The sequence below is a fragment of the Epinephelus lanceolatus genome, chromosome 19 (assembly GCF_041903045.1).
Source record: "Epinephelus lanceolatus isolate andai-2023 chromosome 19, ASM4190304v1, whole genome shotgun sequence".
NCBI classification, from domain to species: domain Eukaryota; kingdom Metazoa; phylum Chordata; class Actinopteri; order Perciformes; family Serranidae; genus Epinephelus; species Epinephelus lanceolatus.
The window spans coordinates 37901249-37928831 of record NC_135752.1 but is presented as its reverse complement, the minus strand read 5'-3'; the positions used below and the strand labels follow the sequence as shown (position 1 = coordinate 37928831).

General features: G+C 42.9%; 1 protein-coding gene across 6 annotated transcripts in view; it reads right to left on the bottom strand.

The window, feature by feature from the left end:
* Positions 1-684: 684 nt before the first annotated feature.
* The window catches only part of sec31a (SEC31 homolog A, COPII coat complex component), a 30052-nt gene continuing 3153 nt past the window's right edge, over positions 685-27583 (bottom strand). Inside the window, exons 3-28 of one of the 6 annotated variants that reach the window (XM_033647054.2) lie at positions 26149-26272; positions 25850-26048; positions 25441-25536; positions 25032-25172; positions 24783-24925; positions 23376-23475; positions 23117-23278; positions 19206-19358; positions 18881-19111; positions 18718-18792; positions 18569-18610; positions 16020-16529; positions 14251-14431; positions 13970-14148; positions 13767-13893; positions 13508-13653; positions 12793-12966; positions 10712-10969; positions 10102-10206; positions 6685-6775; positions 5323-5688; positions 3600-3655; positions 2690-2953; positions 2481-2600; positions 2314-2385; positions 685-998 (exon numbers count right to left, since the gene is read on the bottom strand). In XM_033647054.2, the coding sequence (XP_033502945.2) occupies positions 819-998; positions 2314-2385; positions 2481-2600; positions 2690-2953; positions 3600-3655; positions 5323-5688; positions 6685-6775; positions 10102-10206; positions 10712-10969; positions 12793-12966; positions 13508-13653; positions 13767-13893; positions 13970-14148; positions 14251-14431; positions 16020-16529; positions 18569-18610; positions 18718-18792; positions 18881-19111; positions 19206-19358; positions 23117-23278; positions 23376-23475; positions 24783-24925; positions 25032-25172; positions 25441-25536; positions 25850-26048; positions 26149-26272 (4295 nt within the window). In that variant the 3' untranslated portion in view covers positions 685-818. The remainder of the gene's footprint in view (positions 999-2313; positions 2386-2480; positions 2601-2689; positions 2954-3599; positions 3656-5322; positions 5689-6684; positions 6776-10101; positions 10207-10711; positions 10970-12792; positions 12967-13507; positions 13654-13766; positions 13894-13969; positions 14149-14250; positions 14432-16019; positions 16530-18568; positions 18611-18717; positions 18793-18880; positions 19112-19205; positions 19359-23116; positions 23279-23375; positions 23476-24782; positions 24926-25031; positions 25173-25440; positions 25537-25849; positions 26049-26148; positions 26273-27583) is intronic. The other 5 variants (XM_033647055.2, XM_033647056.2, XM_078161839.1 and 2 more) reach the window with 5 other exon arrangements.

The window sequence follows — 27583 nt, the reverse complement described above, 5'->3', positions numbered from 1 at the left end:
GTCATCTGCAGGTCTGAAGCAAAACGCATGCAGGTAATGATGCATTATGTGTAAACCATAAAGCACGATGAACCTTGGAGAGAGAATCCTATGTGTTTATGGATTATAAAAAGGTATCTGAGCATTATTGTAGTGCACAAATATCGAAAGACTATAAAGATGAACAAGCTAATGATTGTGAGCTGAAAGCATGCTGCTCTGCTGTGTCAGCAGTCTGATATTAATGCCGAATTCGACGAGATTTAAATGTACAAAATTTAGTTATGATCATCTCAACACACGTTGACAGAAATGCCCTTAAGATTCCTGAAGTTCCTGTTGCTTTTCCTACTTCTGTTGGTCTATAAATGCCATAGTAATTTAGGTTTAATTCCATATTCAACATGCTGAAACTGTGCCTTCCTTATGTTTAGCTAATTCTGAGATTTTACTTTTATTATGCTTCAATACAATTACTGCATATTCATTTAATTTTCCTATGTTGATTCATTCGACTACAAGTTTGGATGAAAAACAAACGTTTGGTGTCGCGTGTTCTTAGATTAAAGATTGCAGTTGAATTTAACTCGTCTCAGCCTTTGTTTGCACAGGGCCCAGATTTTACTTTCACCACTGAGTGCGACTGATAGCATGGCTTGTGTTTGAGTTGTGTCAGAAAACGAGAATGGCACAAAGAAGAATTCAGCAGGATTTTTCGTACATCTCAGAATTCTTCCTCGTCCGCACTGCGAGTCTAAAATGGAGCTCCCTGTGAAAAGATCTCGACCGCTGAGCGCTCGCTCTCCGCCGTCCGCCGGTCACGAACTCTGGGAGGAGTTTCAGACGCCGAGTTTGTTGGCTTGTGTCAGCACCACCTTGAGCACGGGCATGAACGCTGACGTCTCGCTGAAGTTGCTGTTGCTGACTATGTGTGTGTGGATGTTGAGGCCCTCCGTGTAGGAGCGGGACTCTATACTCCTGGCTATGTTGTGAAGTCCTCCGACGATGGCGGGAGAGAGCTGCAGAGAGGAAGAGAAGAGTGTTAGTGAGAATTATCCTGTGTTAACTCCAGCACAGATATTTCGCAGGATGAACAATCAATGTGTCCTGATCTGTCTCAAGACTTTGGGCCTCAAGCATCAATATTTTTGTATCCTGAACCTCTCTTATTCTTTTTTATGTTAAATTTACTCGTGCAAGTTCTGCTCACTTCTGGACAGTAGGCTCATCCTGTGGAAATGGAAAGACTCTTCACCTCCAACATATGGACATTGGATTAAATGTTATGTATCATATACAATTTTAGCCACAAACAAGTCGCCCCACACTAATTTAAGAATCAGAATTTTAGCTGGATCAGTAGTTGTTTGTTGTGCAGTTTGAGGGGGTCAAAGCGTCTGAATGATCAAACGATTTTCTGGCATCAGCTGTCTTGCAGTTTGAGTAGTTCTATGGTCTGATTTCCTTCATGGCTGCTGTCAAAAGATCAGTTATAAACCATAGTGAGCGTATTTAAATATTACTGGAGTAGTGTTTTACATGTTGAGACTAAAACTGAGGTCTTGAATTAAACTGTGCCAGGGTCTAAAACTTAACAGACACCATATTGCCTCCATCTTCCAGCCATCTGCAGCTTTATACGTTTCTTGTTTTCGAAGGGAAAATGTGACCTGAATTTTTCAAAAATTTCTCATGGGTTTAGAGATCCAATTGACTAATCGAGAAAACAATTGGCAGATTGATAACCAGCCGGGACAACGACACAACAGCTGGAATTGTTTTCTTCTCATGAGTGTGTGTGTCATCACGGCAACATGTGGTGCTAGTGACACCAACTGTAGCAGCGACTACCACAGAAGCTGTTTGACTATTTTGGCAGGTATTCATATGTCTGTCTGTTTTCAGAGATCAAAATGAAGGCCAGGTTCGAAAATAGGTGCAGTCCGAGCGAAAGGGCTGCAAGTTTGGAAGGAGCTATTGGCCCCCGACTTTACACCCAGATTTGTGCAGTGGCAGTGACCCACCGTCTGACACCGGCTCACCGTGAGGAAGGAAACAGAGGGCTCGGCAGTAACAGAGCACCAGCTGCAGCAAGCCAACATGCCGCAGACTTCACTACAAGCTGACTGGCTTTAGAGACACTTTACGTTCTAAAACGAGCCACTGGTGTCTGACCAGCTGAGTTGCAGGTGACACCATCATACGGGTGCTTCTTGCATGAGGCCCATAAATACAGTCCATTTCTGTTTTTAAATTCAAAAACAGCTTATTTAGCCAAGCTTTTTATCATGTCCTCTGTCATGGTGCAAGAAACAAAGCCAAGCGGATACTCACTGTCTGCTCTCTGAGTTTATCATAAAGCGCTTCCAGACGTTTGTTGGCGTCATCAAGCTTCCTCTTAGTTTGCTGTAAAAGATAAAATAGAGAATGATTACACATCCAGTGACTGAGTTTGTTCAGTAGAGATAAATGTAACTGTTCTCCCAGTCAGTTAAACTCACAGGATCGGTAGCTACAGCCAGACACTTCTGGATGAGCCCCTCGAACGTGGTCTTCAAGACCAGGTGCTCATCGGGGATGGGCTTCTTCATGATCTTCTCAGCAGGGATGGACTGCAGAGGCTGAAAGGGTTAAACAGGGTCAGAAGATTAGAACAAGTCTGCTGTGTCAAACACATCTTTATATTCAGTGACACGTGTGAACTGTGTACCTGTATAACATCTCCCGTAGGTGCTCCTGGTGCGCCCTCCATGCTGGTCTTGGGCATTGCAGGGTTCAAGGGTGGAGGTGGAGAGGAGAGCTGCTGCTGCTGGTGCTGATGCATGCCTGAGTAGGGGACCTGGGCACCATGTGGGCCCTGGACCATGGCTTGAGGGGCCCCAGCAGGCATCGGCTGGGCCTGAGGGTCACCACCAAGTGGAGCCATGATGGGAGCAGTGATGGGGGCCGGAGGGGTGTAGTTCATTGGAACCGGCTGTGTGATGACAAACACATTTTATTCACACATATATTGTTACACCAGTGTTTCCCCTGACGTTATAATCAATACACTTAACATTTAAGGTTGAAATAATGTCCCTTACTTCAAGTATAATGTTTCTGAATGTTGTGGTGTCATTTCAGCGTAAAAATGTTGTGTATCTCTTCAAAGACCGCAAAGAGACAAACACCATCAACCTGACAGCTGAGGTGATGCAGAAACATCAGATGCTGCGTCTCTGTGCTCAAATCAGCTGCCACTAAAACTGGAGTGCACCCGTATTCTGCCCTTTACGGTAAATGCATTTAAACGGCCCAGGATACACGTGAGGCTACGTCTGCTTTTCAAAATAAGGTGTTAACACAGAATATATACAAATTACATAAATGGAAATAAGACTGACTGGATTGTGTTCAAAGGAAGTATAAAACATGTCACCAGTGTCCCTTATAAATTAAGAAATCCCATTAAATTGTGACAGAAATGACTTAATTCTTTGATTCTGAGTCACTGAAAAAAAAAAATCCTGACAATGACTAATTCAATTCAGGACATCTATGACTATATAAAGACTCAAAATCAAGATCAGTCAATCAAATACTGACAAACTGCAGTAACACACTTCAGTCAGCAGACTTACCTTCTTCTTTGACATTCTGTTCAGAGCTGGAGGGTCGTTCCAGCCGTTCTGAGGCCCTACAGGGGAAAAACAAAACCCTAATCATCCACTCATTCTCACACTACCAGAGCACAGTCTGTGTTCTGATTTGAAATGTGTCAGAGTTAGAAAATGATTCACTTTGATCACAAACTTTAAACATTTCAAGGTAAAGCTCAACATTTTCAATACACTTCTTCGCTTTCACGAGGAGACACAGGCGCTGCAATGGAGCTTTTCAAGTGTTTTTTTTTATCATTAAAGCATGTAAATATGTTCTAGTAAAACACAACATACAAGTATGAACCTGAAATGAATATAACAGGTTCCTGTGAAGAAAACAAATAAGTGTGTTTCCCAAAATGACAAACTTTACCTTTAAAACCCAACTTCTAATCTACATGTTGCATTGATTCTGCTGCACATATCCTACTATAAGACTTTTATTTTCATTAAAATGTGATCAAAATCATTTTAAAAAATCAAAGCAATCTTTATCGTAGCTCAGTGATTCGGTTCGATCAACCCATGCACGGTGACAACCGGGAAAAACACGTGCAAATTTGTTTAAGAAAAGCTGGACTTTTTTCAGATAAATTATTTATTTCAAGCTTCAGTTGGAATTAAAGGTGATCTCCTCCTGTTAGTTTGATCTATGTGATAATTCTCTGTATAACATCTACAAAATAAAATTACCTGCATCTACCATTTGGCATTTTTCTATATTCCAAAGACGACTGGTTTAATCCACATAACAGCTTATTAGAGTTGTGCACACTTTAAACTAAGGATGCTTTCACACCTGCCCTGTTTGGTTCAGTTCAATCTAACTCAACTTCGTTTGCCCCCTCAGTGTGGTTCGTTTGGGCAGTTGTGAACACAGCAATCACACTCAGGTGTGAACACACCAAAACAACCGGACTGAGACCTTCTTGAAGAGGTGGTCTCAGTCTGGTTCCAAAGGAACTCTGGTGCGGTTGGTTTGTGGTGAGAAGGTGTTCCGACCTGGATGTGAAGCAACTGCAGTCACATGACACATTGTTTGGGTTAAACATGAGCATGTTACAGTCCTGGAGGATTATTAATGTGCACCTCCTCCTGTACTGCCTTAATATGCACATTCAGCACATCCAATGCATCAAAACATTGTTTTCTAGTTGGAGCCGCGCCTCGTTTTCAAACTGTATGCTTTGACTAAAATGAACAATGACAGCAATATAGTCCACGATGAGCAGCGCTAAAATCAACCTGCGTAGTTGTCCCTCCATTGTGACATTAGAAAGTGTCACATTTATCTTGCAAGTGTACTCTTCTTCAACGTTTGCTTTACTTCCTGGATTTTTCCCACGTGGAAATTCTGACCAATCAAGAGCAGCTTTCTCACACAAGGCATTTGATCTGGTCCTCTTGTAAATGCTGCCGTGAGAACACGAACCAACTCTAGGCAATTATACAACCCTGATTTGGACTAAAGCAAGATGACTCTCTGTCTGAAAGCAGCTTAAAATATAATTAACATCTATATGAAGTCTAGTTTTGAGATAAGACTTTAGTACATAAGAAGTTAATAAGCAGTTGGTCAGGACATTAAAGATGCTCTAAATTGACTGACTGATACTAAACACAGTTGTTTCAGGAACTTGTCGTGTCGTTAAAACCACAGTTGAGGCTGAGTGAGTTTGAGGATGATTAGAGTCATGCAGACCTGTTCTCTGAGAGGCCGGGATCAGCTGTGTACCTGAGACTCCGCTCGGTGGAGGAGGAAGAGGCATGTACGACACAGGAGATCCTGGACCGCCATGCTGGAAAGGCGCTCCGGAGGACAGAGGAACGTTATAGGAGGAGGAGGCGTTTGGAAAGAAAGGAGGATGAGAGGGAGGAGAGGAGGACAGGCACTGGCTGATGGGAGGCTGTCCGGGATAGACCGGAGATGTTGGCTGTGTGTACTGAGAGAGAAAGCCAGGCGGCTCTGCGGGAGGAGGAGCAGCAGCAGAGGAGGAGTACTGAAGAGGATGATAGATAGGAGGAGCCCCCCCAGCTCCAGGTGGGTACTGGTTGACCTGGGGGTAGGCTGGGGTTCACACAGGACACAACACATGCATGTTAGAGAAAAAACAAGAAGCACTGTTGCATGTTATACTATCATCATGCAACAGGACAGACTCAGTGGCAATAAACAGTTACAGTACAGTGCATGCTAACGTGCTAACAAGTCTCATTCATGAAATGTAAGTACATAAACTTAATCCGGATTCATGAACGCAGCGGAAAACTTTGAACACCAATCAACCGTAAAACGACACCGTCTCCCTCCAACTCCCCGGTGTGAGCGGAGACGGACGAATTGCTTTCCCACATCCACAAGTCTTTATAAACCAAAACTCAATCTGAAATACGGTCTACATCTCCCACATCGTGTCTCTGATAATTAAGTTAAACAAAAATGACATGCAGTTTGGTGCTGCGCTGCGTAAAAGGCACAGAGGAGGAGCGTGTTGGTTTGTTATTTTATTTATTCAGAGAACAGTGTTTTCCAATTTTGTATTAAGTCAATTTAAATAACTCATTCATGTTTTTAAGAACCCTAGAGATTTTGTTTGTACCTATAAAAAGCTACTAACAAATTGATGAAAGCTGAAATACACGTACATTTCCTTCAGCGAACAGTTTGCACACAAATTCATTCTGCTCACGTTTCATGAACGAGACCGTTTATGTTTAGCTCGTAGGTTACAAAAGACTCAACAGGCAAAGAGATAAACATATTAACAAGTTGCTCATTCTCATGTTCCGTTAGTGACTAATAGATCAAATATTACAAACATTTCCAGACGAAAATGTTTGTCAGTGTTTAACAGAAGAGAGAAGAAAGTTTGTCGTTCATGTTGCCAACTTTGTTTCCTACAGATAACATTTATACACTACTGAAACACTTCAGCAGTGAATGTCTTCCACAGTTACTGCATGTTTGGCAACATTCTTTTTAAATTTTAGAAACTTTTCTCTCCACGTCAGAGATTTATTAACCCTGCTAATATAAAGGTAACTCTCTGGGTAGAATACTTACGCTGGTACTGATGGGAGATGTATGGAGCGGAGGAGGCTGGAGCAGCTGAGCAGGGTGGTGGCATCCCGTACATGGGGTTTGAAGGCTCCACCTGCAGAAACACAAAGAAAACTCAGGACAAAAGACAGAGAATGTTCCACTGATAACGGCCTCTATGCTCCACAACACACAGACCGTCCTCCACCTAAAACATCGTACAAGTCGTCTGTACAAGCAGCTTATCACAACCCATATTTATGTTTACTGATAGGTGGCGAGCTCTAGTGGCCACAGTAATTATGACAGGAGCAAAGGGAGGATGTCTGGAGACGTAATATAAAGAGCTAAGTCCCCAAAGCAAGGAGGTCAAACGAAGACAGGCCTTTTACCCAGGAGACTGCTGTTAGTGTCCCGTGTGAAACCAAAAGTCAACACTGAGTTATTTTAACTAACATAGTGAAAGTTGTCTCACATAAAATACTTAATTTTCATATGTAACGTTAGCTAACTTTTGTATTTAAGTTGTGTAACAAATGTACTTATTTTAACCCAAGCCATGATGTTTCCTGCTAAACTGTGACTGTTTCACACTAAATGTTACTCTCTAAAACTCATACATGTTATACATGTATGAGTTTTATGTTTTGAAAAGTGCTATATACATAAGATTTATATTTATATTTATATCATATATGTTTTTTGGGGGTCACTGACAAACAACCTAAGGTTTCGTTCAGGTACAAGAACGTGTTTCTTTGTTAAAATATCAGACATCTGTGTCTTAATTACTTCACTTAAATCCTTACTACTTAGATTTAATGTAGCAATGTAGACATGCACATGCTTTCTTATTTTTACACACTTAACTGGTTACATACTGGTTTTTAACATTGTTACATGATGCACATATTTTATTTTTTATATATTTTTACACGCTTCGTATTTCTACTTTCTTAAAATTCTCTCTGCTATACATCAGTGTTAACACAATATCTCCCCCAAGATCATTTAAGAATTTCTGATTCTGTTTTGAAGAACGAGATCGTAGTGGGGTTTTTTTTGTTTTTTTTTTAGATCACTGAATATCATAGGACAGAAACACTACACCTTAGTTTCGGTTTAGGAATACGAGTTAAAGGCGCTGTATGTAAGAATGTGGCCAAAGCGGTTACTGCACTCAAATTCAAAATACTGCCGCGAGTCGTGTCCGCCCCCCCTCCCCTACAGATTAGAGGTTGCTGCTCTGTGCTGAATTGCTGCGTTGTGCTCCGGCGTCCGGCAAAAATAGAAGTCCTGCGTATCTGTTGCGGAGGGCTCCGGAGTGCCGCAGCTGAGACAGAGCCGGAACGCAGCACAGCCGCAGCTGGTGGAAACACACACATTGACTAGAATTGAATCCTATCGGCTCCACTGCCAGCTTCTCTGCTGCTAACGCTGCCGGGATACAGCGGAGGAGGAGCCGGCTGCTAATGCTATGTACCGGGACACTGCTAATGCTGCTTGTCGTGCTGCTAACATTTGTTTCTCAAAACAATCAGTTGGGTCGATGACCCACCTGCACATGGGCTACAATGTATGATCGAAAATGAATAACAGTTGAAAGTATTAAAAATGTCCATCCCCGTCTAGTCTGAGTGGGCGGAAGTTTGCTGCATAGATCAGCCTCTCATTGGGTGGAACGAGCCACCCGCTGAAGTCCCGCCCTACCACCTCCAGTTGCAGTTTTCAACATGTCCTTTACTAACTTTTGCGGTGTTTGATCTTGCAGGGATGTAGCCATTTTTCTGCCATGGTTCGCATCCTGTAGGCGATATTTTTGTGGGCGTGTTACACCAAAACCTGTTTCCCCCCAGCAATATTTTTGCAAGCGCACTGTTGCTGTGGCACCGCCCAGAACGACTGTGATTGGTTGAAAGAAGTACAAGCAGCTGGGGCGTTTTTTTCTCCAATCTTAAAGTGAGAGTCGGCCCAGCCAGACCTTTCTTTTCTTGAGAAAGGTCTGGTGAGCGAGACTAATCCCCGTCTAGCTATGATGCTAGTTAGCCAACTTTGGCTAAAGCTTACCTGTCGAGGAGAAGAGTAGCCACTTCGACATCTGATTTCAAATTCTTCTCCGCTTTCAACCGTCTCCACCGTTCAAAAGCATCTCCTATATAGACCCTCGCTTTGCCTCGAATTTTGTCTTGGCGTTTTTGGGAATCATAACGAGGTGGTTTGGGTTTAGTCGCACCGTCAGCCATTATAGCTCAGTCGTAACTGTAACTGATGCTGAGACTCTACTGACTGCGTGACTGGTAGACGGCAGTGGGTGGCGCAACAGGCCAAAACACAAATTCAAAACATAAACATGATTTGCAGACCGTAAAAAATTTTTTTAAATGCAAATATTCTGGCTGTACTATTGTTGTCGGTGAGATCAGTATGTTATATGAACATTATTCCTTAGTCTCTGTGACATATTCTTTTTTTTTTTGTTAAAGAAAAAACACTTGTGGGGGTGTGTCACTTTCAAAATGGCCTCTCATTATAATCCATTGCTGTCACCCACCTGTGCTCACTTACTAATCAAAATTGGGTGACACCCCCAACCAAGCTTATAAAAATGTCCGCCCTTTTGCACCCTGACAAAGACCTTACATTCAAAACCAGTCAGAGTTTTAATGTAAGCAGCCATGTTTTGACATAAAGGCTTTTTAACTGAATTCAAATGCAGGAGTGCAGGAGATTCATCTTTCCCTCTGATTCTGTTTTACCAGAGAAGACATCTCACTCTGTTCAAACTACAAAAACACTCAGTCCACTCTCGGTTGTACAGTGGCATTACAGAGTGACAGTTCCTCCCTCATAAATGATCTTTGGCTGAATACAGACACACAAGACAAGTTTAATTTTAGCCTGTCATCAAGCTATTAACATTAATTAGGGAGAGCTGAGATGAGCTGGCTCCGGTAATGTTTGTCAGTCAGCTGTGGCTGAAAACGAGAAGCTGCTGCTGCTATTTTGTACATTAATTTTTGCTAATAAAAAAGTCAGACACCTTCACTAGTGAACACAAATAATGTTTTACATTTGGAACATCTCTAAAAGGCCAGCTTTTGTTCTCTGGCTGTAAGAATGAAGCTTAGTGTTACAAACAGAGGGCAGAATAGTCCTGTGTTACATTCTGCTAACGTTCGTTAGAGTGTGAGGAGTGATATTTGTACAGTAAAATCACAATACTTGGAGCACACAAAGAGAAACAAAAGAAGGAGTGAGCGGAGACATGCATCACAGGAAACCAAGAAAACAAGAGTGTCAACAGGAAATGAGATGGCGAGGGTGAAAGGCGCCACAGACATGAGAGCGGCCCAATGTGGGACATCAACAGCATCTGTAAACATCAGCAAAGGTGTGTGTGTGTGTGTGTGTGTGTGCAGGTTGGGTGGGCGGTCAGTGTACCTGCTGCTCTGAGGCGTTGCCTACTTGAAGAGGAGGAGGAGGGACATTGGGGAGGGCTGTGGGAGTTTGGTTACTCCAGGAGGTGACAGTGGAGGTCGCCCTCACCTGAAGCACACAGAGACACACGGCACACACCGATGATGGCCGCAGCATGGGGCGGGGTGGAAGGGGGGGCACCAAACAACACCACAATGCACAGGCATTGGATCAGAGCCAGGGTTCAAATTACAGAAACAAGTTAGAGTATTTTGCTGGCACACAGCCGCCTCTACAAGAAGCACATTATTCATTAATAATTCATGCGTACATTCAGGAAACAGCGTGTGATTTAAACCCTGGCTAGAATGGAAATCAAATCAATGAAATGGCTACAGCACGACAGCAATGAGCACTTCACCAGGAGGTTAGTTAGTACGTGACAGGAAGCTAAACCCTAGAAGACGTAACCTGCAGATGTTAGTGTTCAGAGGAAGAACAGGAAACCAGTCTGCCCTCAGGTCTGTGTGAATCCTGATGTCTAACCATTTTAACACAAGACATCAGGTTTCACACACAGATTTATGAGCGTTATCTCAAAGTGAAGGACAGTAAAAACTTCAGAGGTACGTACTGGCTGGTAATACTGTGGCTGTGCTGGGGCGGAGGCAGCAGGTGTAGGCATGGGTACAGGAGGTGCTGCAGCTGTAGGCTGCTGAGGCACCATGGCGGGCTGCATCGGGGTGAAAGGATGCCGGGGCAGAGTGGCGGCAGGCTGAGCCGGAGTCGGGGCAGGCTGAACTCTCTGGGTTTGAACCGGAGCCGCAGGAGCTGGGGTCGCCTGCTGCCCCAGAGCCCGACTGAGACGGTCACGGAGCTGCTGTACGGCAACCTGTACGGTCGAAATCAGAAGGATGAACTTGGGTTATTCTCTGTGTTTCATGATAAGTCAGGTGCACCAGGTCATTGTAACTTCAAACTTAGCCTAGTTAAATTAAAGACCTTTTTAAGACTTTTTAAACACCACACTGGCTGCTGTTTCATACTAATCTAGACAGGAAAGGTCTTAAATAATATTTCACAAGAATAAAACATCGTACCTCAGATTACAAAACATTGTGTGAATAACATCAGACTTATGCGGGATTTATACTTCTGTGTTGAATCAACGCCGTGCCCTACACTGTAGCCTGACGTGCACCTCCCCATTAATGTAACTACATGTCGTGGCGACGCAGACCTCCTGACCATCTCTGTAAGCTGAAACCATTTCCCTCAGTGGAAACAAAGCTTTTATTTACTTTAATTTCACAGATAAGAAACAAAAAAAGTGAAGACAATAAAGCCTCCACAAAAATAGCATTTTAAGTCCTGTGTGTGATTTATCCTGGCTTCATATGAGCAGAGGAAAACTCTGCTAGCTGCTGGGCTAATTTATACAATGTAAAATGCCATAGGCTTGTGCTAATAACGTTAGCATGTTGTATTTGTGGGGAAAATGTGTCCAGATAAAGACAAGTGTTTGTCTGTGAATGCTGCGAGTTATAGTGAAGCTGATTTGTGTACTTGTGTTTGAAATTGTCTCTATTAAGCCATGTTTAATGTGTGTTTAATGTGCATTTAATGTGTGTTATAATCAACTAAACTTTACAGCACTTCACAGAAACCTCCGCTGCCAACTAGTGTTCTGGAGGTGTAACTGCAGAGTGACACAGACACACCACGCACAAGTATAAATGCTCACAACAGCGTAGGCTACGACGTAGGGTCTGCTGCACAGGTATAAATCCCCCTTTAATAACAACATATTACCAGTTAGGGTGTGTTTGCATCTTCAACTTAGGTGCATTAAAAGTTGTTTTTTTTTGCCACTGACAGGCTCAGATTGTTATTCAAAATGTCTGACAACATTATGGAAAGGATCCCTACAGAGATAAACCTTTTAGCTGAAGAACAAAGTTGAAGATCCTTTTTGTTTAACCAGAAACAGCCCTGAAATCACCGTCACCAAACCCACCAGACTCCATTTAAATAAACTGTCATTTCATCATCATAAAACACACTTCATTCAAAGTCGACAGCAACAAAATAAAACACACATAAACCATCTTGGCTCGTTTTTCCACTGTTCCAACAATCACCAGCTCTGGTTTGGTTGAAATTAACCCTTAACTCACCCAGTTAGATGTGACAACATGCTGCCTCTATACACACTAACATGACTGTTTATTTAAATGGAGTCTGGTGGGTTTGGTGACGGTAATTTCAGGGCTGTTTCTGGTTAAACAAAAAGGATCTGATTCTTTAACACAAAGCTCTATCTCTGTAGGGATCCTTTCATAATGTTATCAGACACTTAGAATAACAATCTGAGCCTGTTAGCCTGTTAAACAATTTTACTGGACGTAAATTGACGGTGCAAACATGCCCCGAGTGGTTACATTGCCTGTTTCATCGCTGCTGGCTGCAGCTCTCTCTCAATACTGAACCAATTTCAAAACTGTTGCTCCCATTTGTCACTTTGATACAGAAACTTGTGAAAGTAGGGTCCAGGTTGTAAAATGCAGAACTTGTGATACTACAGTGACTTCCTCTTTACATAGTTGACTGCACTTTTGACTGAAAGATGTTTCCCCTGTCTAAGAATTTAGAAACTTAACACCCAAACATAGTAATGGATAATTTGGTGCAGCCCCGTCCTGCTGTGTTACACACCTGGTTGGTGTTGTCAGGCAGGTAGGTGATGGCGGTGGACAGACTGCCCTGGGAGGCCAGCAGGTTGGCATACTGGCTCATCTTCTCAGCCAGCAGGACGCCAATAGCAGTGGGACCAGAGCGCTGGGTCTGCTCCACTGCACGCCGCAGCACCACCACCTTCTCCACCAGGTCCTGAAGGATGGAAACATACATCATTAGCACAACTAAAGATCCAAGCTGCATTACTTTGGGAGCAACAGAGCAAGCTGAAAACACACAATCTGACAACTCCTTTTTCCCTCTGTTCCTGTGTTTCCACCATTGTGACTTCATTTGGAGACGTGTTTCAAACCATGTGACAAATTTAAGCTCAATATTCACTCTGCTTTTTATTCTGTTTTGGTCTCTATCAACTCCGACAGAGCTTTTTGTCCTCTTAGCTGTCCGGTCCACAAATTTACCGAATCGTAGCATTGTTTTTTACCGTAGCAGGCAGCTGTTTGCAGAGAGAAAGCTCTAAATACCCACAGTACATGACCTACTCAGCACCAAACAGCAGACAGACACCTTTAGAGACAAGGTAAAGAGACAGATACTTCCCTCAGGAGCTGGTGGAGAAAAAAACAGAGCTAAAAGAGACTAAATATAGGATTTAAATTCATCAGATGGACAGAGGTGCTGCCCCCAAGTGTCCAGCTAAATCAGTTTTTGCATCTTGAAGAAAGAGACACACCTGAAGGGAGAGTGGACAGTGTCCGTCTTGAGCTCTGGTCCAGCATGACACAAGTTTCTCCACGTTTCCAGCACAGATGTAAGACAGACAGGCCTGGGCTTGCAGTTGGGCATCATCTGCTGCCTCCAGTCTGCCCCCGAGAAGGTCTAACCAACAAGACATGTTCAGTCAGAAGAGCACAAACTCACAGCTGAGAGAGACAAGGAAGTTTGATAAGATAGAAACTCTGAGATCAGGCAGCATGTGTCCTTGAACTCACCACAGAGGGAGGAGAACTCCTCGGGCTGAGCGTAGGTCACTACAGCAGCCAGAGCCTCCCTCCAGTTCTGCAGGTCGCACGTCTTCAGGATGTCGTGCCAGTCTTTCATCACCACGGCGCTGATCAGCTGCAGGACAAAAAACACAAGTTACATCATCGATAATAAACTCTCATTTGATAAAACTCTGACTAAACAGTCTTACCTTGGTTATCTTGCTGTGTGTTTTCGTAAAATACTTCTTCTGGGTTTTCTCTAAGAGCTCGGGCCCTCCGGCGATGGCCAGGATGATGCTGTCTGCCATCCGGTTGTCATGGAGACAGAGCTCCACAGCTCCCTCGAAATCTCCAGTCAGCAGGGCCTGTGTGATCAGACCGTCCACATCTGGCAGAAAGACAAATAGTCAGTAACTACAACCACACATTCTTTTAAACGGGTAATTCAGTGACATCTGTGGGTTCATGTCATGAGGAGCTGAAAACGTACCTTGACTGATGCTGAGGTTGACTCCGTCTGCGCTGGCTGGCGTCGGAGCAGGAGCTGGTGCTGGAGCCAGATCCTCAATGAGCTCCTCAACTAGAACTGGAACTGGAACCTCGATGGGTTCCTCGACTGGAGCCAAGATCTCAGGAGGACTGGGCTCCTCCTCCATTGGAGCCGCCGTCTCCTGAAACACCAGAGAAACATCCCGTCACGTCTTAACGTCACTCCTCTCCTCCTCTCGTGTGTCGCAGGATACTGACTTGCGTAAACCTGCAGACTCTCCCCTCTGGCAGTTAAATTACCGTCATCTGATTACAACTCTAATGCTGCATGGTTGGTCCTACTTGTTTGTTACGTATGAGGAGCTTAAATGAAACCAATGAGGCATCTGAGCTCAAATGAAGCACAGTATTTGCCTGACTGACAGACGTCCACGTTAATCACACATGCTTCAGTGAGCTCTGATAAACTTCAGTCTTAAAGGGAGCTGTTAGCACAATAAGTCAAGCAAGTAGCTGCTCATGGACTCAGCCTGTACATGCCCACACAGTCCTGAGAAAAGGTCCAATCAACCTTAAATAAGTAAAATCACCCATGTGTGTTTACTGTCAGCTGGACTGAAACTGTGCAGCAATGGAGGTGTAAGGAACGACCAATTATTGGCTGGGCTGATCGTCATGTTTCACTGCTCTGCTAGCCTCTAGGCTAATTTATGTAATGTAAAATGTCATGGGCTTGTGCTAATAACGTTAGCATGTTGTATTTGTGGGTAAAAGTTGTCAAGCAAAAGACAATTGTTTTGTCTGTGAACCTTGTGAGCTGTAACGGAGACGCTTGTGCACATTTGTTTAATGTTGTCTCCGATATTAAGCCAGGTTTTATATGTGTTAGTTGAATCGATCAACTTGACTTGACTTCACAGAAACTCCACACAGTGGCATAGACACCACACTGTCAACTAGTGTTTTGGAGGTACAATTACAGAGAGTAGGCAGGATGAAATACATGTCGAGAAGCCGGTAAAAGAGCAATGTCTCTTTTTTAAAGATAATGTTGAAATATTCTCTTTTGCAACATTTTATTAAACAGTGGATCCTTAAAGGCATTAAAGCAAAATTTGTGTTGGAATTGTGGACTTTCATGTTCACTGCAAATGTCTGTTGGTTCAAAATATCTGTTGTGCGCCTCTTTGATTATTAACAATCTGTATCAGAATCAGCCCTAAAGAAACAAACGGAGTCGAGCACTGGAAACCTGGTGGTGTAGTTGTTTCAAATGCAAAGCAATGCCAACGGATGAGGAAAGTCTTTGCTGCTCAGACTGGGAATTGGCGATGCCTGCACTTGAGAATCTGGACATCAGTACTGACGAGACTGCTGCTCTTCAGAGACCGTGCATCACCGATCACCCTGAGCGCGCACACGTGAGTGCGGAGCACAGAGAAGCAGTCAGAGCTACAGGCTACAGTGACGCTAAAAACAGAGTTCATATGACGTTTTTCCAAACAACTTTTTATGTCGGGGCTTCAGGACACTTGGATCACTACGGATGAGCAGTATGGAGATACTTTGTGGATTCAATTTGTGTTCTTGGACGTTAGTCTGGGGCGCCGTCTGCCATTAGGTGTGCTGGCCGCTCCCCCCGCCGATCTCCGCAAGGGATGTGAGGACTCTAAAACTTCACCAGAGCCTCCATCGGCATATAGGTGAGTAGATAATGGCTGAATTTTCATTTTTGGGTGCACTATCCCTTTAATCCCTATAAAGGCCTACCTCATCATCCAAGGGGATCTCCTCTTCCTCTGCTTCCTCCTCTGGGACAACCTCGTCCACATTTTCTTCTGGTTGGCTGGTCGGAGCGTCCTCTGCATCTGGATCTTCTGCTGCTGCTTCCTCAGTCTCAGGGTCAGGAGCAGAGTTGAGTTCAAGTGTGGCTGCTGGCTGAAGATTTGCTGAAGCAATCATGTCGAACGCAGCCTCGGGAGTGTCAGCAGGTAGCACAGGTGCTGCTGCAGAAATCATGTCAAACGCTGCCTCGGGACTGTCAACAGGTGGTAAGGTGGCTGCTGCAGAAATCATGTCGAACGCTGCCTCGGGATTGTCAACAGGTGGTAAGGTGGCTGCTGCAGAAATCATGTCGAACGCTGCCTCTGGAGTGTCGGCAGGTGGCACACTGGCTGCAGCAGCGATCATGTCGAATGCTGCTTCTGGAGTGTCAGCGACAGGCGGCACGAAGCTGAGGTCTGGTAAAGGCTGCAGGGTGACTGGAGCGGGCACCTCCACCTGAACAATGAGGGAAGATATGGAGTCAAAGTCAGGGACTGTTATTTAATTTGCAAGTGCAAATTAAAGGAGAACAAGAAGCTGAAACTGTGTGTGAGGAGGTGCATGTGGTGACTAACTCAATTAGTTGGAGGGAGTTCAAACAACAAATTAATTCCTGACACCTCAAACAAGCACTGGAGAAATTTTGGACCGCAAATGGACACGCGTACTCCTATTTTCTGGTCTTGTCAGCAGTTTAATACATTTTGGCAGGATGTGTTTGATATGTAATGCTGAATCAGATCATCAGATCAGACTTTGTAGACAATACATTTACACCACGGAGAGGGAGACGTGCACAGACCCCGTCCACGTCTACACAAATGTGCAGCAGATTTAACAGAAACAGAATAAACTGTTTTAAACTGAAATCAAAAGTCTGTGCAAATCTTCCTCTGTGGTTTCAATAAAGGGAAGTGGTATTTTTAGCACTGAGACTAAGCTCCGTCTTTAAAAATACTTGCAACACTTTCTCATTGCCAAATGTACGCCAGAGACTGGAGCAAAGAACTGTGGCACTAATTACTGCCAACAGTGTTCGGTCAGCTCTGTTGTAGTGTCGGTGAAAGAATGTGAATGGCACAGTGAGCAGGAACAAACTGAGTGTAGTGTAGTGTTGTAATGCAGCAATTAACTCAGTAGAAACACTCTTACTTTCCTGCTGTAGATTCAAAATGGTCAGAGCTTTATATCGAAATTTTTCTGTTGTGTCCTTTGCAAATTATCAGTGGCATTTTTATATTTCTTTCCTTGTTTTTAAAGTTTAATTTTCATTGGAAAAAAACAAATAACACCACAAGACAAGGACTGTATGTTGAGTAAATGAGCAGCAATTTAGAAACCTACATGATGTAATTTTTTTGGTCAATTAGGAGGCGATCTTATGAGTTTAAATACTTGGAAATACATTGCTAAAAGTTAAAAGAGTCAGTGTTCTGTGAAATGTGCTTATTTATTTTCTTGTTGACAGTTGTCTACCTCTACTCGTGGGACGGCAACCTCGCTCAACTGTTGCGGCTCACACATGTGTGGCGTTCACACACATAAGCCCTTTTTAAATAGGAATTGTGCAAATTTGCAGGAAAGCCCAATCAGTGTTTTTTCAGCATTGGCAGTATAAAAACAAAATCGGGGAGTGCAGCAAAATGCCTCCTACCTACTTTTGTTTATACAGAATGTGTCTTTTTCAGGGCAATGGGGGGCGTGAGCAAGTAACAAAACGTGTAGCTCAGCGTGTGACGTAAACAGTGACATGGGAGGGAAGCCGCGGCTGGTCAGTCCTTCGGTGATTCTCTTATAAGTCGCCCCGTCCTTCACCGTCCCCGTTATCTGACGGTTAATGGCCTCTTCGTTTGCGAGGACAAGGAGGGCGCACAATTCCTTGTCTCCCCAGTTGCTCATCTTTACAGTGTCTGTCAGGTTTGTGTTTCCCTCTTGCTACTAGCTGCTCGCTAATTCTTGCTATCAGCTGTTTCCTGTTTATCCGCCAGTGGGTCGTATGTGCGGCGTCATCAACAGCTCCTCCCACAAGTCATCAACAGCCCCTCCTGTGGCGGAAGGCCGCCTCGGTCTGTTTAAACTAAAAGGGTTCCACCAATATGTCTACCCTACGAGGAGGAAAACTGGGCACCTCGGATCAATTCGCCAATCCGCCTCTGTGTGTCTAAATGCTCGCAGCTTGCCGGCAAAATGGCCCAACATTCACAGAAAATCTGGCAGTGTAAAAGGAGCTACAGACAGTGTTGTTGTTGCAACACTGCTGCAGCCAGCTGCTGTATTTCTAGTTCTTGTAATCTTTGGAAGGAGCCAAGCTAGCTTTTTCCACCTGTTTCCGGTCTTTAAGCTAAGCTAACAGTCTCCTTACTCTAGATTCATTTTTAACGGACAGAGTGGTATCAACGTTCTCATCTAACTCTCTGCAAGATTGCAAATGAGTGTATTTCCCAAAATGTTGAACTGTTCCTTTAAATGTGAGTAGTGGCTCTAAACAAACGTACCTGCGGAGGTTCAGCAGGCTTCTCCTCTAGTGCTGCTGAGATCTGACAACAAAAATGACACATTTATCACAGGATGTACTGAAAGACACTTGTATTGAACAGAAAATATATTTATAGTTTGATACAGTAGCCTCGAAAATCCATCTCACCTTCAAGGCCAGCTCCTCTTTGTTGTACCCCAGCAGTTCCAGGTACTTGCTGCGGATGTCAGTCTCAAAATTAGCCTGAAAACACAAACAGTCACACAAACAGTTTAAATGATGACAGCATTATTTTCCAAGAGAAAAACAGATTTGTTTCTGGATTTAATACCTTGAGGAAAGACCACAGAGTCTTTTCAAATTCATTCTCAGCTCCATCGATCTTTTCCTGGCAGAAATCCACGAAGCTGCCTGCGCTCAGCGTGGCCTGCAGCTGATCGGAGCGCTTCAGAAAGGCCGTTTCTGTGACAACCTGGCTGATATGTACAACGGGTGCAGTGGGCTGCTGAGGCTGCTGCGGGTTCAGCTTTGTGTTCTCCAAAGATAACAGCTTCCCACCGAACTAGGAGTGAACAGGAGCCAGAAGAATGTGAGTGTTGGTGAAAACAACCAAGCTCCATCCTGGATATCATGGAAAGCAAAGAAACAGGACTCACAGCAAACGAGGCTCCGACAGGCCTGCGGATCCACTTGGGGGGCTTCTTCAGGGGGTTGACTGTAGCTGGTGGGGCGGGAGTCTGCGGCAGCTGCAGTGGGGGTAAAGTTTGTCCCGTCCCAAAAGGATCCAAGTTCCCAAACGAGTTGCTAATCTGTGACACACACCCAGAGTCCAGTTAGACACAAAGGCACGATGCTTAAGATCCCAGAAATCATGATGTATTGCTGTATGTATGTATTGATATAACGTGGACAAGTGCAAACCCTATTTTAGGCACCCCAAAAAAATCAATATCAGTTGAAGTGTACGCTATATTTAGCATATTTTCATTGCTTTACCTTGCTATCTGGCTGTGATTCCTGACAGAGAACTGGAGCCGTTATATCGCTCTCCTCAAAGCCAGACTCCATTGAGAAAAACAGTGATTTAACACTGCTGAACACAGGAGCTGCTGGTCTACTGCTGCTTCCATCAGTTGGTTTATTCGTGTTATTGTGTGACTTTGGTGTTGTAAAGGGTTACTTCAGAATCACCAAAGTCACACAACTTCACAAACAAACTAACTAATCGAGGCAGCCGTAAACCAGCAGCTCCTGTGTTCAGGGAGGTAAAATTACGGCTTTTCTCAATGGAGTCTGGTGACTTTGACCAGAGCACAGATGATGGCTGTCTGATATTAAGGTGAAGCAGTGGAAATACTCTACATGTAGTGTACACTTGAACTGATGTTGATTTTTTTTAGGTGGCTAAAATGTGTTTTGCTCGTCCACAACAGTAGATTAGTAGCTTCTGTGGTGGTACGCCTGCATGCTTCTCCAAACTGGGGATGTGCCGACAGACATCTACTGTAGGTAACACACTGACTATGGATAAGTATAAAATCTTGTTGCTGATCAGTTCAAACCGCCGGCTGAACATTTCTCAAAGTTGGAAACACACATCCACATTTTTGAGTTCATACGACCTGACAACAACACATCCACCACAGATTAGACACACGATCTCTGTTGCTAAGTTACGCTTACTGTTAACTACCTTACTGTGTGTTGCAGCAGCAGTTTGAAGATGCTGAACTTAGTGCAGTGACCTAGGTTGAGTTATTAACATTATTTGCCTTCTTTTTTCAAGATTATTTTTTCTGGCTTTGTGCCTCTGTTGGATAGGATGCTCTGGGCGTAGGGGGGTGGGGGCATTGCCTTCATATATGGGATGGCTGCTCTACCCACTTATCCACCAAGCACCCAGTTATTTGCATTCTTATGAAAAATAAAGTCACAAAACCAGCTCATTTTTGCTTTGTTGGTCTGGAATCTGATTTATCAACTGATAAAATAAAATAAAATGAAATTAAACAATATAATATAATATATCAGAAATACTTTATTGATCCCCAAAGTGGAAATTGTGATTTGTTGCAGTCACTCTGATGTGAAGCACAGAGCATTATGAGAAGTAAGAATAAGAGTATGAAATAGAAGTATAAAAATATAAAGCTATAAAATGAAATAGAAATTAAAATGTCCATTAAAAACAATGCTGCAGTGTTTAACACTAGCACTTAAAAAAATATAAAAAATATAAAAAGTCATAGACAGTTTCATAATCATAAAATCAAATATATTAAATATTAAAAATAAAATATATATCATCACTGTGCTGACGCTGTAAGTGTGAAAATTAGTACAAGTATAAAGAAAGCCTAAGTTGGCAAAAAAATTTTAAAATATTTTTTTAAAAAAAGAAACTATTAGGAGCAACTGCAACAGGCTGCATGCACGGTCGGCACATGCACTAATAAATATTAAATTAATAATTAAATTCTAAAATAGCTTGTTACACAACGATAAGATCATGTCACGGAAATCTGGACTGTTTTTAACGATGAAACAAACAAACTAAATGAGTTTCAAGTTTTTACACTGGGTGTTCAGGAAGAACAAAAATTTGATTTTGTTCGGACATTCTAGAATTATTGACATGTTCAAGTGCTCAGTGTAAATGAGTACACCCCCTTTGAAAAGTAACATTTTAAACAATATCTCAATGAACACAAAAACAATGTCCAAAATGTTGACAAGACCAAGTTTAATTTATAACGTGAAAGTAAGGTTAATAATGTAACTTAGATTACACATTTTTCAGTTTTACTCAAATAAGGGCGATGCAAAAATGAGTACACCCCACAACAAAAACTACTACATCTAGTACTTTGTATGGCCTCCATGATTTTTAATGACAGCACCAAGACTTCTAGGCATGGAATGAACAAGTTGCCAACATTTTGCTACATCGATCTTTTTCCATTCTTCAAGAATGACCTCTTTCAGAGACTGCATGCTGGATGGAGAGTGATGCTCAACTTGTCTCTTCAGAATTCCCCATAGGTGTTCAATTGGGTTCAGATCAGGAGACATACTTGGCCACTGAATCACTTTCACCCTGTTCTTCTTCAGAAATCCAACAGTGGCCTTAGATGTGTGTTTAGGATCATTGTCATGTTGGAAAAGTGCACAACGACCAAGGGCACGGAGTGATGGTAGCATCTTCTCTTTCAGTATAGAGCAATACATCTGTGAATTCATGATGCCATGAATGAAATGCAGCTCCCCGACAGCAGCAGCACTCATGCAACCCCACATAAGGACACTGCCACCACCACGTTTCACTGTAGGCACCATGCATTTTTCTTTGTATTCCTCACCTTTGCGACACCATACAGTTTTGAAGCCATCAGTTCCAAAAACATTTATCTTGGTCTCATCACTCCAGAGTATAGAGTCCCAGTAGTCTTCATCTTTGTCAGCATGGGCCCTGGCAAACTCTAGGCAGGCTTTTTTGTGCCTGGGCTTTAGGAGAGGCTTCCTTCGTGGACGGCACCCACGCATGCCATTCCTCTGCAGTGTACGCTGTATCGTGTCACGAGAAAGAGTCACCCCAGTTTGGCTTTCTACTTCCTTAGATAACTGCAATGAACTTGCATGCCAGTTTTCTTCGACCCTTCTCATCAGAAGACGCTGCTGTCGAGGTGTTAACTTCGTGGACGGCCTGGACGTCTCTGTGAGATGGTTGCAGCTCCATCTTTTTTAAATTTTTGGATCACTTTTGCTATAGTATTCTGACTGATAAGTAAAGCTTTGCTGATCTTCTTGTAGCCTTCACCTTTGCGGTGTAAAGAAATTATTTGCTTTCTCAGGTCTTGTGACATTTCTCTTCCATGTGGTGCCATTGCTAACAACATGAAATGGGAAGGGGTTTACTTTAAGTAACACCCTTTTATAGTCAACTGTCTGCTGGACACCTGTGTAATGAATAATTAGACTCATCTGTGGTTGATTATTGTTAAATTAGACATTTGTAGTCTAGAATTTAGCTTTGCTTCAGAGACTTTCAGTGGGGTGTACTCATTTATGCTGAGCACTGTATAAAACACAAATAACAACACATCCTGACCAGTCACTGCATGACTGTTATGACAGATAGGTGGCAAGCTGACTCCAGAGCTGTGCTGAACAACTGATATAATCAAAGACAGCCAGCTGCTGTATAAATAATGGCTGATGTTCGTCAGCTGCTGCAGAACAAAGTCTCTAATTTCCTTTCAGCTCTGCAGCCCGTCACTTTGTGCTACGTTATAAAACTGCTCAGATATTTAATAACATGCAGGCCATCAAAAGACGATCACAAGCAGCAGATTTCCACCTACACAGCGCTGTGCTGACAGAACGTTAAAGACAAAACAACAGTCGGAGCACCTCCTCGTTGCTCAAACACACACACGGTCAATACTGCAGCCTGCAATCTGTTGATTTACATATTCTATGTTTCGTAGTGTATCTAGAAAATAATCACGCAGCGCAGCATCTTTCACAGCACACACTCATGTTTCTGTCTCAGGTGATTCAATCTCACCTGGTCAGCGTGTCTCTGGCTCTGCGCCTGGTTTGTTCCTCCCATGATGGAATAGATGTCGATGTGTCCATCAAAGCTGGCGGCCGACAGCACCGCAGGGTTCCTGGGGCACCACTGGATGTCAAAGCACCACTGACTGCTGGTGGGCAACTCGTACAGCACCTGAGCATTCATCATTAATTTAAATCAGAGGAACAAAACAGAGCATTTTTTTCAGTACTTTGGTTATGTTAATAAAACATGTATGGCAAACATTTACCTCCGCTGTGTTTGGATTCCAGCACAGGATCCGGTTGTCCTTCCCGCAGCTCAGGAGCAGCTCGGGGTCAGCCAAGCTCCAGGCGATGGCCAGGATACCCCTGCATACAGACAACAGTACAGATATGTCTTAGGAGATAACACTGGCACTATTATATACTTTTCTTATTGCTAACAAATCTGATGAAAAGACCAAAAACAACAATCTGTGAGTCTGTCTCTTAATACTTTCTGACCTCCCTCATTTTTCTGTGGCTCTCAGCTTCATGACCGCTGTTCCTACTGAAGATGTAAATCTTTTAAAACAGGTCACAAATAAAGAGTTTCATCACAAAAACAAGGCTGAATAATTTCCTTTTAACATCTGGACACTGTCTTTGTACAAAAATTCCCTGCATCTGTTGGGGACTATTTTCAGCAGCAGATGTATCCACATTTTGTGCTCTAGTATTTGTGGCAGCAGGACGGAGTATGTGGGACTGAGTCAAAATAAACTACAGTGTGTGTGTTCATGTGCAACAGTGTGACTCATTGACGTGTTTGTAATAGTTTTTGGACGACAACTGAGCTCCTCAGCTGGCACAGAGGAAGAAGATCGTTGGAAGGATCAATTCACTGCTGGCTTTGGTCTTGTCATGAGTAAGAAAATTATCAAATTTAACCAAAGAAAATGAGAGAGTGCTTTTTGAAGCTTTGCTACACAACTATCAAATCAACTTTCCTCAGCTTAACTGCTTTTTTGCCATGAGGGAAACTCACAGATCTGTAACTTGAAATCTGCACAAAAATGGACAGGTGGAGGACACTTGTTGTAGCTCTGATTGAGGGTGAGAGGCTGTTCCCAAATCTCACATAACACACAGGGAAACAGAGATTTGTGTGGACACATGAGACCCTCAGAGAGAGGAGGAATCACAGGGAGTTGCACCAGCTGGTCCAGGAGCTCCGCCCTGATGATGGTTGGTTTAAGGCTTATTTTAGGATGAGTTGTGCTGCTGTGAATCATCGGGCCTAGTTATGGTTGGTAACATGTTGGAAAGTAGCTGAGGTGAAAATTTGTCTTGCAGTTTGCTTTGGACAACATTCAAAGCGAGCTAACGTTAGCTTCACACAAACCACGTACACTACACCACAAAAGGCCCATCTCTCAGGTCATCTGATTGGACTATAGGATAAAAAAGGCGATGATGTTGGGCGCTTTTCTGCTCTGAGTCGAAGTTATTTAACTCAAGGTGTTCAGGGCACTCCTCTAAAAACATGAGGCCCATAGATCAGGAAAACATGAGGCGCTCAACATCCCAAAAGCAGCGAGCAAAACGCTTCACTCACTGAAATTTCTTACAAAAACGCACTCTGTCTGATTGGGGCCTTGTGCTACTTTGGCTCCAAAGTGAAAATGTGTGTTTACCGTGTGTGGTTCTCTAAAATCTTGAGAGGAGAGGTAGCAAAACGTAAATCCCACATCTGGATGACTGGCATCCGGTCGTCCTCTGAGGAAATGACCAGCTGAGTGGCCACCTCTGGGTTCCAAGCCAGCCCGGAGCAGTGCATCTGAAAACAAAGACACGCACACAAATGCTGAGTCGACGGCACCTAAAGGATTGTGGCAATTTCCTTTTGTCCGAGACTTCGTCTGAGAGCAGCAGGAGGAACGTACTCTGTTGCTGTGGTCGCTGACTTTAATAATGAGGTCATTCTTGCGGAGGTCCCACACTGAGGCTCTGCCACTCGGGCTGGCGGAGGCCAGGATGTGTTGGACCTGTCTGTTCCACGACACACAGCTGATGTCCTCCAGAGGCTTCAGGACAAAAACACAAGCTCTTTTTGTCATTATATGATCAGTACAAGATACAAATGTTATTTACATGCATGAGAAGATACAGATTGTGGTGACATCTGACAAAATGATACAGAAACTTGTTAAAAAAAATGAGCTTCACACAGAAGATGAACTTCAAATTTTGACAGCGGAGATGACGCAGTATTCATTTAAAGGAATCATTTATATTTACACATTATAGAAGAAAATAAATGTTAATTTCAGTTCATAGAATAAAAATAAATACCTGAGTTTTAGGTCCTGGTGTCATTGGAGAGCCAAAGTTATTCATGTCCCAGATATAGATTTCAGACTCATTCCCACCTGATGCAACCAGGTTCGTCTGCAGCAGAGAGACAAAAAATAAAATCAGTAACTGCACAAGACAATAAAATATTAAAAAAAGCAAACCAACAAAAACAGAACAAACTCACAAAAAGACGATTAAAACTCCATAGAATAAAAAAAAAGCAAATAAATAAATAAAACAGAATAAAAATGAACAGGAGAGATAAAAGATTAAAACCACTGGTTAAAACTTGAAAACAAGGATTGTAATGTTACTCCACATTAAAAGATAGATCTTTAATTTACGTTTAAAAATACCATTCAATACGATATTAAATTCACCGACACTGGAGTCAAACGCATCTTACCTGGAACGGGTTGACATCGAGCGCTCTCACAGGCCCCGTGTGTTTGTCGCTCTCAGCAATGATCACGTTGGTCTCTCCCGCCATGATCTTTGCAGGGTCGTACAGGATGACGTTGCCGTTCTCCCCTCCTGCGACCAGGACCCCAGATGGGTGACCCTGGGAATCCATCCCAAAGGGACCCCACACCAGTTTGTGGTATCTGTTGGAAGGAAGGGGAACAAAATATGTGTGATGAACAGCTGCACTTAAAAAGGGGGGAAAGAGTCAACAACATGTGGTGTTGTCGGCAGCTTTTGTACCTGTGAGAGGAGGAGAGGCTGCCACATGACTTCATGTCCAGAGACGGCTCCGTCAAGTCCAGCTCAAAAAACTCCAGGGAGGCATTGGTGCTGAAGGAGGCGTCCAGCTGCTGGGCTGATGTTCCTGCACACAGAGAGCACAGGAAGCTTTGGTGCTTGTTGTGTCACGTAATGCATGATGCTGCCATGTCACAAAGACTCCTACTTGTCCGGCTTCTAAATATTACACATAACAATGATCTAAAAAGCCAACTAAGGAGTTAAAACTTTCTCGGCAGAGTGTGAAGAGTAACACACATTTATCAGGACACACACTCCTCACTGCAGCAAGTCTTCACATGATTGATATGAGATGATCAGAGACCCTGCATCAGCCATATTGCTCATTCTTTTAAAGAAACCCGTTCACTTTTTCTCTTACACATGATCTGGCAAAAACATGAGTAATAATAATGTTTAAAAAGTCAGTTTTATTTACAGAGTTTAGAGCTGGATTTTAACTTTAGTGTAATGTATTTTGGGAAAGAACCAACCAGACAAACAGAGCAGGACGGATATTTATTACAAATACTACAAGCAGGTTGTAAAAAAAGCAAAAACCAGGAAATGGCAGAGTAAGGAGTCTCCAACAGTCTCTGAATGGACAGAAATAGTTATGGTAATTTATGTTAAAGAACAACCGACTTTTTCCTCTGAGTCATGCCACTAAAAAATGTAAAAAAAAAAATAAATAAAAATACTGGAAAAAATGGAAATATTATTTGACTTTAAAGTAATTTTGTTTAGGGAATTTTGCTTCGTTCCCATCAGCATCGAGACATACAGGATGGACTGTGGCTCATGAATGAGTGGAGGATTTCTCCCTCCTTAGAGACACCCTGGATTTCCAGGAATCAAGGTCAAGGATCATAAGGACGTTGGTGATCTTGAAGGACTATCACGGACATAAAGGGACATAAAGGGCCGTTATCCATCTGTTGTTATTGGTTTTGTCTACTTTTGTTCTTAAAATAATGAAAATAAAGTCTAAAAAAAGTCTATATTTTAATATCTACTGTAGAAATTAGCCTAACGTTAACAAAAATCCAATACATGTACATATATTGTATAAATAGGGCGAAAATTATAGGAAATTTGCTGAAATTAAAACAGAAAAAAAACAAGTGAAGCAGAAAATAAATTCTGCTGCTGGTATAATTCAGAGAAAACATATATTCAGGAGAGTTTAATAACATTTGACAAGTGCAGACAATGGAGACGGATGGAAAGTGAGTGCAAACAAAATCAGTGGCACCTTTATACGTGTTGTTTGCACCCCTGATAAAGAAACAAGTGGTAACACCCTATTTGGTGTTTGAATCAAATCCAAATATTAGACTAAAACCAGCCTACTCTGAAATATACATGAACAGATAGATAGCAAAATATTCATCAT